The 12,605-nt window shown below is 34.5% G+C and overlaps 1 protein-coding gene across 1 annotated transcript in view; it reads right to left on the minus strand.

Moving 5' to 3' along the window:
- The window catches only part of MAN2A1 (mannosidase alpha class 2A member 1), a 105,417-nt gene that overhangs the window by 30,003 nt on the left and 62,809 nt on the right, over positions 1–12,605 (minus strand). The window contains exons 13-15 of the mRNA XM_054286414.1: positions 5,985–6,150; positions 3,893–4,123; positions 3,685–3,807 (exon numbers count right to left, since the gene is read on the minus strand). Of these exons, the coding sequence (XP_054142389.1) occupies positions 3,685–3,807; positions 3,893–4,123; positions 5,985–6,150 (520 nt within the window). The remainder of the gene's footprint in view (positions 1–3,684; positions 3,808–3,892; positions 4,124–5,984; positions 6,151–12,605) is intronic.

Consider the following 12,605-nt stretch of genomic DNA (forward strand, 5'->3'; position numbering starts at 1 on the left):
ATCCTTGGTGAGATGCATAGGTCTGTGAAAGGATCCTGGTCCTGGGTCTGAAATACAAAGGTACTTTTGATGTGAAAGTTTAAGGCAATGTGGAAAGAACAAACGATGACAGATATTTGCAAAACTGATTTGACAAAGTCTTTGTCTCAATCCATTGTTAAATCTGCTTTGTAAACAATCATGGACTAAAGGATCTTCCAGCATGAAGTACACTGCGATGACTCACACCTTGAATTGGAATAAAAATACGTTGCTTTCATACCCAATGGCTAGTTTGAAGACTCCACTTTCTAAAGAGTTAAACTAAATAGCTGCTGTAATATCTGTTCCTCTCAGCCCCAGGGGAATGAATTCCGTTGTACAAGACCCAGCAGCCTAGAGAAGCAGGTTCTGTTGAGTCTGGAAATCAGCATTTTTCAGAAACAGGACAACAGAACTGTGGATGAAAGGGTTCAGAAATCATGTTTCTGTACTCCAAGAGAAATAAGACAATCCTCTTTTTTTTTGGAATGATAGTGGGCAGGAGGCCTGAGGAGAAGCTAGCTAGGAATTTTAAGGGAGAATACTTGGAACAAAATAATACCAAATAGATCCCTAAGGTATTTTAAAATACTTAACATCAAAACAGGTGCCAAAGGTGGAAATAACTGGAGATAAACCTTCATCAAAATATTTACTGGCTTGTATAGAAAATGGCATGGTATATTGCAGTCTGGAGGCACAAAGCATGGGCAATTAACTTTTCTCCTTATAGACAAGTGAAGCACTCCCAACCATTTTAGTGGCCAGGAAGCTTCTGGTATTGCAGCACACTGTTGGTCTGGGTGCCAGAAAAACTAAGGGGAAAGTTTTCAACCACACATTACATGTTCTGGATTGGTCTAAAATCTTAAAAAAGAAAAATGACAAGACAAAGCCTGCAGGGAAAGGTGTTTCTCAATAGCAGGTTGCCCTTTATTTGGCAGGGTTTGAGGTTAGACTGAGATAATATCATGTATTTCAGCTCTAGCTCTAGAGATCCTGCAAGGGGAAAAAAGAAAAATCTGTTTTCTTACATATTCTGTTAGTGCTTAAGTACCTGTGGGAACTAGTACATACACAGAATCATAGAACCAGCTGCCTGAGGGAGAATCAAAATTTCCAGTCCGGGTATACCAAAAACCATCACTTTGATACTGAAAAAGATTATTTGCAAAACAAAAAAATCAACTACTCACATTGATCCCACAAACATTTAGCATCTGATGCTTTGGAAAAAAACTGCTTTGTTCTATTCCCCATTGACACCAAGCAGGGCTAGTAAGAAGTCATCACATGTTAACTTGTCTTGAATATACAGAAGAAAATACAGACATATAACTGTTTCAAAGTTTATTGAATACTGTGAGGTTTTTTTCTCCACTGATCTACAAAAAAACAAGTTGGGCATTCTTCACAAAGTCACAGGAATTAAAAAACATGCTTTGTCTTCATGAACAGGACATTTTATTTATATTTATTGTGAGGCCCAAGGAAAACCCTTCCTTAACACTGTCAATCAGTCAAACACTTCACTGCCATTTAAAAAAATTAAGATGCTGCCTTTTTCCCTGGTGCCTTGCTTTCTGTTTTGACTTTGCAGGAAAAACAAAGGCATGGTGGGGAACTGTCCTATCTCTCTAGACCTGCAGGATGGAGTCCCCACTCTGTGCCTCTGTTCTGGACTTTGCACCATTGTAGGTCAGCACTATGGCTAGATAAATTATTAAAATAGACAAATCAAAATAATTTCTGAGTATTGCAGAACTGAAAATAAAAGACTTATCAGATGTAAAATTAATCAGTTAACAACGGCAAAGAAAGCATATAACTATTCACACACCAAACGAAAATAGTCCAACAAAAAAAGCAATTATTCTTTGCAATTTTTCCTGAAAAACATCGGGTAAACGAGGTAAGGAAAAAATCAAAACAATAAAACACCTAGCCAAGAATCAAGAAAACTGCCTGCCATCTATCCTATTGCCAATTCACACATGGACTTAGAAAGTTAGTCAATCCACATACAACCCTGAACAGATGGCATTTCTTTTAAGACAGAAAGCATTGACTCAAACTGGTTTAGAAACCACCATAGAATTACTCTGTTACTCCCAGTAGGACAATTTAATTAGTGTTATTAAAATGCAAGCCAAATGAGCCTTATGGTTAAGCAAAATATTACTGAAGCAGAATTTTCATAAGTATAACAACTTCATTTTTATTGTATAAAATGTTACAAAAGTTGAACAGCACCCTTTTAATGTTAACTTAAAATGCAGTTAATTTCATTTTTCGTTTCTAATTGCGCTTGCAGACATGTGACAGACTTTTTTCTGTTTAAACCGTAACATTTTGCTACCTCAATTTGTCCAGATTATATTCATAAAGCAAATTACTTAAATGTATAGTTAAAATTACATAACTGCTAGATTTAGTAATTATTTTTAAATAATAATAAGCCAAAGATGAATTAGAATATAAAATGAAATTAAAGTGTGACCACGCAGGTAGTGAAAGGTAAAAATTAAAAGCCCTAAGTGATATTGTTCAAGTATTCACAGATAAAACCATAATAAAAAGAAGAAATATGAAATGGCATATAAAATGAAGGATAAGGAAACCCTGATGAACATATCTGAAGTAAATTATTATGGGACTAAATATACTAAACCTGTAAATTCACAGACCTCAAAAGGTGTGCTTCTAGGAAAGATTGCTAAAAGAAAAACTAAAAACTGTTCTGTTTCCTTTCAGATTGATTTACACAGATAAAAGGGGGAAATAGGAAAAGAAAACAGAAAGAAAGCCAAACATCTTTCCCTCCTGCCAAAAAAAGTAGAATGATTACTCTTGTATATTTCCTAAAATGGTAAGCATACACCTCATCATTTGCCTTATGTATGCAACTTCAGTTTACACAAGGGAAACTCAGAAGAAACATGGTGGCAGCTAACTAGCTTCATAAATGTTCATTATTTTATCTTTTGCTTTCTGAAATATCACCCTTCCAGTTCCAAAAGGGAAGTAGTAGACTCCATATGGTAATGAAGTCACTGTAAGAAAACTGCCATTTCCCAATTTCCAATTTGAAAACTAATAGGAGTATGCTGTTGCGCTCCAATAATTACACAGCTAAAAATACAGATAACCCTAGAGAACTAAATCAGAACAGCTCCTTACTATTCTGTCTTTATATTCACCAATTGGGAGTCAGTATCTTAATTAAGTATGCCAATATCAGCTTAGAAAGTAGCTCTGAACCAGAAGCAACAAATTCACAATTAAAAAAAAAATCAGAAAAGTGAAGATGTAGAAATGAATCAGTACACATTTTCATCATAGAAAGTAAAAATTAACTTATTTCATCGATAATGAATGGTCACATCTCACTGGATTTCTGGCAAGGATTGCATCTTAATTTTTTGAGGGGGGAATCATAAATATTCTCTAGATTTTCATATTTTCAAATTCCTACTGTGTTTTTAGTCTTATGTAGCGTTAGGAAGTATGAACTTCTGCCAATCATTTCAATAGCCCATGCCATTATGCCTAGCCATACAGATTTTATTCCAGTTTTGGGGACAACCAGCTCTTCCAATCTGCATTTGCCAAACACTTTAAGGTACTTCAAGATTAGAATTTCTTTGCAAACAGAAAGTTTACCTTGGCATCTCCATCTGGTAAGAAGAGATAAGCTCCACTTTTATCTCGGTTACTGGTAGTTCCATACCAAGCAAACTCCACCTTCATTTGATGATTTTTACCCTCTTCCTTGCTGTTTATTTTCTAAAAGGACAGAGATCCATGTTAGGTTTCCATAAAGCAGCTCAAAAAAGTAAAATATAGTGTTTTGAAATAAAATATAACATACCTCCAGTAATCCAGACATTCCAGAAAACCATAGTTTCATGTATGCATTTTCTAAGATTATATTATCCACAGAATGCTGCATCTCTTTTATCTTGAAAACTCTGTCTGACTTCTCCTGTCTGCTATTCCTTACATATATGTTATAGTCAGCTAAAACTGCTTCTGAACTCTCATCCTCTAGAAGCTGGTAAACTCCAATCCCAAGAGGTGGCAGATGTGCCACAAAAGATATCTGTTGGGAGCAAATAAGTAGTCATTACTAAAAATAGCAGAATATCAACTTTTTATACTGAATTTATGTTCAGAGCAACTACTTTTGCTTGAATAATTATAGAATGGCTGAGTTTTCCCATAGTCCATAAATAAATATGAAGAATTAACAAACAGAAATATCTGCATGACTAATTTGCTTAGCATCAAGACTACCATTATATTAACGCAGTAACAATGTTGAATCTTCTTAAGAATGTTAGTTGTGATTTGCAGTACTGAGTATATTTGCTTATCATTGTACATGCATGTGTACTGGATCAAGTGCACACAGACTCTACTTATCACTTGATTTTGAAATTTAAATTTAAAAATGCATGAACTAAATAACTAAGTATAAAGCAAGTGTCTCATTTTCAGTCTCTTTTTTTAGGAGCTATAATCTGCATAGAAGAGTAGTATACAAGGTACATCTCCAAAGCAATTTGTTTAGAATTTGAAGTCCAGACAAGTAATTTCACTTCCTCTTCTTCAAACAATAAAAGTACTAATTATTGTGCCGGTTTTGGCTAAGATAAACTTAAATTTCTTCATAGCAGAACTTTTGGTGCTTGGTTTCAGTATTAACCACTTTGATAACACAGAGATAAATATCTCAGCTACAGCTGAGCAGGGTTTATGCAGCATCAGGGCCCTTTCTGCTGCTCCACCAGGGAGGAGGCTGGAGGTGCACAAGGAGCTGGGAGGGGACACAGCAGGACAGCTGACCCCAGCTGACCAGAGGGATATTCCAGACCCATCATGTGACATGATGCTCAGCAATAAAAACTGTGAGAAGAAAAAGCAAGGGGGGATGTTTGGAGTGATGGTGTTTGTCTTCCCAAGTCACTGTGATGGAGCCCTGCTCTGATGGGGATGGCTGACCACCTCCCCAGCCTTGGGACACATGGAATTAATTCCTTGGTTTGCTTTGCTTGTGTGCACAGCTTCAGCTTTACCCACAAGCTTTCTCACCATTGCCCATCCAATTTTTTTCCTCCACCTCACTGGGTCAGTGAGCGAGGAAGTGTGTGGGGTTGAGTTTCTTAGCAAGGTTTACCCATAATAATTATCCCTTTGGAACACAACTGAGAGACAGTTACTGAATTAGCTTCACAGAAATATTATCATGAACCAAGTTCCTCCATCAAAAGGAACCAAAACATAAGCCTGAAAGCAATACGGTGTTACTATTGCAGTCATACACCATTACAATTTTGTTAAAAATTTAATTAAATAAATTTCTAATGTGTGATGTGATCATTGAGGACAATCTTCTATAATGATGTACAACTCAAAAATTCTTAGAAGTTTTGTTTCAAACAAAAAACAGGAGGTGGGCTTGAAGATATCCGTCCAGCTTAAGTATTTGGAAGGGAAGAGGACATCTAAATGTAAATGCTTAAGCCATTTCATGTACAAGAAAAGCCATTTCATGTTCCAGCTGGAGTGCTTGAGAACATGTGTGTACAGAATGGCACTTGAAGGAAGAAGCAGCTCAACTGAGAAAGTGAGGGAAAAAGACACACATCCAGTATTTTCCAGTCATGCAGCTGAAACTGATCCTTTAAATGTAGTAAATTATATCACAAAATTTTAACAGTTTATCAGTTTAAGAAACATTAATGCGAAACACATGTATGTTGAATTTTAGGGGGTTTTTGTTGCTGTTTTGGGTTTTATTTGTTGGGGGTTTTTTTAATTTAAAATTACTGAATTAATAGTACGGTCTACAGAGAATAGAGTTGCCAATATATGAAGTACACTTTCCATTTTCTTCAACTATGAAGCTACAGCATATATAAAAAACCATATTTTAATGCTTTTTACTTAAAGTAGAGTACCTGATAAGCTTCATGCGATACTGTAGTTGCTCCATCCCAAACAGCACTAATCTGGACATTTACAGGTTTTCCCAAAGGAGACAATAATTTAACTTTGGGTGAATTCACATTGACGGAAACCACTGAAAATCGCTCTTGTTCCGTAGGATTATGTATCAAAAGGTATCTGAAAAAAACATATTTACTAAATTATGTCTTGGCAACCAAGCTTCTTCCTTCAGTTTTAACGTTACCGCACACAAATTTTACATACAGAGGATTAAAACAATGTTAGAACAACAAGTACATACCACAACAAATAAATATACAAAACATAACCAAGAAACAACAGATATTTAAGATCAACTATGTGCAGATCTTTTCTCAATGCTATTATTTGTCCAAAAGTTTTTGAAAATTCCTTACCAAAAAATACATCTATTTCCCATTATAACTGCTAAAGAATTGCTATTAACAGTTGCAGGCATAATCAAGATACTTAAGGGCATTTTAAATGTATTTTTCAGGCTGAACTATCAAGCTCTCATCGACAATAGCCTCTTTTTAACACAGCTTAGAAAAAATGAGAGAAGAAAACTGACTCTACATATATATTCACTAAAGGAGCTAGTTTCTCTCTCCTAAAAGGGAAAGTACAAAATTATTTAAATTATAATTTAGCATCATTCACTATGGCAACTCTTTGCATACCTTCTTAGTAGGTACATACGGAATAACTATTTTTTTCCATAGTGTTCCATTTGAACACAGATTATGCTATTAACCAAAAGAATCAGCCCTGAGCTGAAGATTGACTTTATTAGCCTATATATTTTTTTATTATTATTACAGGTTCATGTATTGTAAGGTATTGAAAAACAAAACTATACTAGAACGTTTTTGTTTCATGCATCTGTAGGACTATCATCGTACTTCTTGTCTTTTCACTGACAAGCTCAAAGAATGCAGTATTTACAGCTGTTCCCTGAAGTTTCCCTCTGTTTGTGTCATCCTTTAGAGGAAGTCTTTTAAAACAGAAACTGCTCTTGCCAAAACTTGTGGTGTCTTCTTAACTATAAACAGCAGAATCAGTACTCAATCTCCAACCTCCTCAACACTCCCCACTGTAAAGCAGTTTACTTCTTCATGAGATCTGATCTTACATCAATACCCATGAGATCCAATTTTTACTTATCAAATTACTCCTTCCATATTTCTTCTAAGTAGATTCTCCTTCTCTGCTCTGTGTTTTCTATGCAGATTCTTCAGGGTTTTGTCCATGGTTTTATATCTTTTGCTTTCACATCTTAAACCTCAAATTCAATTACCCCTTCACAGACCAAACCATTTCATCTAAAATTGCCTCCATCCATCCAATCTACAAATCTCCTTCAGAATCCTGACCAGGCCACTATTTCCCCCTTATCTTCCTACTGGCTTCTTTTGTTTGCCTGCATCAAACTTGGCTAGTAAATTTACCAGCACTTCACTGCTACCTTATTACCTCACAATCAGTATGAAATGAAAGGTCAACTCCAACTCCTCATTAGTTGAATAAACAAAATCAGAGGCTTTATTAGCTTTTTATATCAAGAACTTTTGGATGACTTGCCACACATCAAATGAGCTTCCCATAAAAAAATATTTTCCTTTTAACTCCTTAAATTCCTGTCCTGAAGTATTGTTTAAATCATGACTTCTAAGTATACCAATGACATTCAACGTGCATTTGTGATCACCACCAAAAATGCTTTTGAAAGCTTTCTTTTGCCCTGTTTCATGCTGAAGACTCCTAGATTACCAGACAATATAATAGTTAACCATATTCTGGGTTAGCTTTCAGAGTCTTTAAGAACTTGTGCAAGACTCTCTAAGAACCTCCCCTAGACCTGGGTAGGGCAATTTACACTTCTGCTTATGTGGAGCTGTCTTCTTTCTCAAGGTTAATATCAATAGGTGTTTTTGCTGGTTTGTTTTGGTTTTTTTTTTAATGACCTTAGTGGAATCAAAAAACCTAGCTAAACCAACCCTGCTCTTAGTCTCAACCCATTACAAATTAGGAAGAGAATAGAAATTATATCAAAAATTTTTAAGAACTCCTCATGTACTGTGAAAAAAGAGCGTTAAGAACTCTGTCAGAAACAATACAGGTTGACAGATGATTGAACACCAAAGCTCAAAATAAATCCTCATTCTCATCCATCAACAGAACACCACAGATTTTTTTTTTCTTTATTCTTCTTATACAATTGAATTCCTCAATTCCTATGCTTCCAAGTAAAAGGAGACCTTATGCGTATAATAATTTTTCAGTAATGCTACACATCTTCATTAAATTTAAATTATCGGCCAAGGAAAGAACATATTAGTGCAAAAAATATTTCCAGAAACTTTGTTCACCTTCCCATAGCTACAAACATATTTCACAACTTTAATTAGTTGCATGACAGATTTACCTATAACAAAAGTTAAAGGTAAACATAACCTTCAGTCTTATGAACTGTTGTATTATTATTATATTTCATCAGGCTATTTAAAAAAAAACAACTGTATTTGTATTAAACAAATCTATTGTTGTATCAAAATATATACATTTTTAAACTTCTTGAATCAATGTATTTTAAGTTCATTATGTGTGTGTAGAGTAATAAGACAGAGGAGGCTAGCAATGACAGGGTAGATTTTCAGCACTTAAAGGAGTTCTGACTAGATACTAATATTTTGTTTTGACATACTATTTCAGGAGGACTTTTGTATAGTAATTATAGAAAGCAAGACATAATTCTTGTGCATATACAAAAGCACTGACTAATGTAATTAAATTACATTACTTCAGAAGTACTATTCAGCTCCCACCCTTAAACAATATCCCACTATAAAAATTTTAGATTTTATTTGGAAAAAAAGAGCTACACCTCAATTAAGCCGTATCATTGCAAAGACTCTCACAAAGAGTTGAATGTATTAATATGCTGCATTACAGAGAGAAGCAACTTGATAATATTTAAAGTTTTCTATTCCTTATCTTAAGGCAAAAACATAATGAGTATTACCGTCTTTCAAAAAAACCAAGCAAATATTTCCTTTTCATTATTCAGGTCTTTGGCAACAACACCAATAAAATAATTTAGATTTACATCCTTCATTCAGTTAAAGAGTGAAGGGTTTTAATGGCTATCAGTAAAAATTAATATGAAAAATTTTATCCGAAATATTTTACTTTAGAGGCACCATTATGTCCAAGAGTCAGCCATAATTTATTTTGTTTATTCAGGAAATCTAAGAATGCTAAAACTATGCTAAAATAAACTGCATTGGTACAAAAACCATGACTAAACCACTCACACAGAGACCATGCATTTCACCTCTGCACTGGGAGCAAGAGTTAACTGCTCCCAGCCCATTCAAAAAAGAGAAGTTATTGTAGATTTGAGCTCTTAATTCTAAATTGGATGCATCACAAATATTTGAAATTTAAGAAAAGCAAACCCTGACAACTTTTCAGACAGATTTGGAAAGATATACCTTGAATTCTTTTACTCGCATACTTTTTTGGGTCTCTGAAATTCCAAACAGGTATCTTTTAGTCACAGAAGCATGACCACCTTCCCTAGATAATCTAATATTAATAACATTAATAAACTCTATTAAATGCATACATACAAGAATATTTTCACCAGATTTTCCTGTAGTACAAGATTTAACTCATTGTGGAACATTTTCAGCAAGAGCTGGAACGCTCCCGTCCCTTCCCACCCCACTGCTTCTTACTTTACATGCTTTCATTTTTAAATTAAGAAAATATGTCAACTGCTGTAGCGATATTTACAGACAAAAATATGAATAAAGATTATTTATTTAGATCTCTAACAACTCTAATCTCTGCCTCCTAAAATAATATTTTTTCCTAAACAGAAGAGCTTCAGTATTTCAAAAGATCACTGTTTTCTGTTTCTCCAATGTGCATAAACATATAGGCATATATGTTGATACATACATTTACTGGTAACACCTGCAATACTCCATAATTAGGACTTCCTTTTGAAGTTCATTCATCCTTCCTTCACAAGGGATGCATTCAACTAAGGTGGGAAACCACAACTCACTACTAGTAAATATCAGAGCATCAAAAGTGATAAGGGCTTAATCAAAAACCACCTTTCAAGGCACATGGGATTTACAGTTCAAGACAACAGTGTTCACTGTTCAGCAGAGTAACTTCATTCAAGTACATCTGGACAACCAATTCCTTGAGGACCTCTAGCTCAGACTGACCAATTTTACTAAAATTTCTACAGCAAACTTTCTGAGATGGATAGGAGCATTTCCCATTATAAACGGTTTTATCAGAGTCAGTTCTTTGGACCCATAAGCACAATTTTAATGCAAAGTTACACAAACAAAACCTTCAAAGCTGATTAGTTTCTTTCACTCTTCTCCTATAAAGGCCAAGGTAAAAACCACTTAAGTGGTGAAAAAAAAATGCAACAAGTCCACCCAAATCTGAGAAAAGATATGAGCCATGAAGTTAAATTATATACTATATCAGTGATCTTCCAGTGAAGAACAGAAGAGAAGAAACAGATGCATGTGAGTTCTGAAAGGAACAAGAGAGAAGTAATGAAAACAGTTTTAAAGGCTTTATGCTATAGAGAAAAAGAATTTAAGTAACTACATACGTCAATAGTTACCAGAAAGGCTGTTGGGTTAGAAACCACAATTCAGCTAGAAACATAACGTGAGTTCTTGACTCTTGATGGACTTCGATAGAACTTTAAAATTGTAAACAACACTGACATTCTCTAAAAAAAAAATTAATCTCACTGGGTAATAGAATCAAAACTGTCTCACATCTTAAAATTGCAAGAAAAAATTGCTTTGAAAATGGGAGAAGAGTCAGTAGGTAGTAACCTACTGACTCTTTTTAATTACTGAACAGTGATGTGTTAAGATAAACTCAAATTTGATATTTAAACTGCATAAAGCACTGCTTGCCATGGTAGCTTCCAAAAATACCATTAAAAAAATCAAAACTATGAGACTTCTGATGTATGGTGAAATTTCAACAAAAAAGCCCCAAAAGTCCAAGAAAATGAGAATCCTAAGAAACTGTAATGAATTGCCATTACACAGATGCATGTCTTAGGGGATGGAGGTACATGGAAGGAAAAGAAGCCAGACCATCTATTTGAACCAGGCACTTATCTGTTCATTGTGCAAATATGTACAGCCTCCCCTGGAGAAAAGACTACTGTTATTCTTGCATTGAAGCCAAAGAAAACATCAAGATACTTTTTTCCTCTTTTTTAAAAAAGTATAGAATAAAACCATAAGTAACTTGAGCACAAAAATTACTCCCCTGTTATTTATAAAGCTCTCTCCTTGCTGTAGGAAACTGGGAAAAACATGAATAAAACCTAACATTAACCATTCCCTTTTCTTAAGAAGGAAAACTCTACTGAATACTTTGAAAACTTACTCCAACTGGTAGGTAAAAAAAAAAAAAAGTCAAGTAGTTACCCAGCTCTTTTCAAAACTCTAATGGTCCCTCATGTAAGGGTCAAGGCCTCCTCAGTCAAGAGTATGAATAACATGACATTTTAAGTACGGGTCTCCTCATCCATTTTGTATGCTTTTCTGCTAGGAATTACTAAAGATGACCTATAAAATATAATTATAGAGCCTATAAAATAATTGTTCTGGAAATAAATGCCATATATACAATGTTCAGGATATTATCTGTTCATAGTGCTCCTCTGGTTATACAGAAATTACACATTTTCCAATATCTCAATCCATGCTCTGTTCTTAATATTCCTTTAGGAACAAAACTCATCAAAAGCCAACTGTGCAGGCTCATGATTGTGATACTCTCCTTGGCAGCAGATTAATGCTTTTTTTCCTACAGCTCTTCTATCAGTTACTAAATTGGGCTTCAGAAGCTGTGTGTTTCACAGCACTTTAAGACACTTTTCAATTCTATTCAAAATTCATTTTGTAAGAAATTTAGGCAACAGAGAAAGTTTTGGAGAAAATTACTCAAACCCTCATGCATGAAAATCTTCTGACCAATGTCCTCCACTTGCTGAAAGTATTTGAGTCTGACTCATACCAATTTCAAAGAAAATTTGACTCAGCAGGTATTTTAAACTATCCTTACTTCCCCCTCTGTGAAATTAGTATTTGTTTCTCAAATGTAAAATATTCTCATGATTTCAACCAAATTATACTTCTTCTACTGCATGTTATTGCAAATACTGAACTTCATGTCTCTGTGCACCTTGAGCTATTATCAGTGACATCTGATCCACAACCTTCTTTCAACAGGGGAAAACTACATTAAAAAAAAAGAAACAAAAAGTATCAAAATCAATTTGTAAATTAATCCTGAGATAAAAACTCATAAGCCCCTAAGGAATTATTCAATGTATTTTGGAACGAATATGCATGGATACTTGTCCAATAATATGAAAATAATTTTCTTCCTAGTTCATATTTCAAAAGGAAACAAAACCAGCAATACCCATTAGATACATCAGAGCTTTTTCTGGGTTCTTTTCCAGAAGGGGAAGTACACTTCCAATGTTAAAGCATACCAACTAATTTACAGAAATCTGATGTTAGGGATTTAGAGATTTAGAA

The sequence above is a fragment of the Melozone crissalis genome, unplaced genomic scaffold (genome assembly GCF_028551555.1).
Source record: "Melozone crissalis strain CALT ecotype California unplaced genomic scaffold, PUWL_Pcris_2 ptg000005l_1, whole genome shotgun sequence".
NCBI classification, from domain to species: domain Eukaryota; kingdom Metazoa; phylum Chordata; class Aves; order Passeriformes; family Passerellidae; genus Melozone; species Melozone crissalis.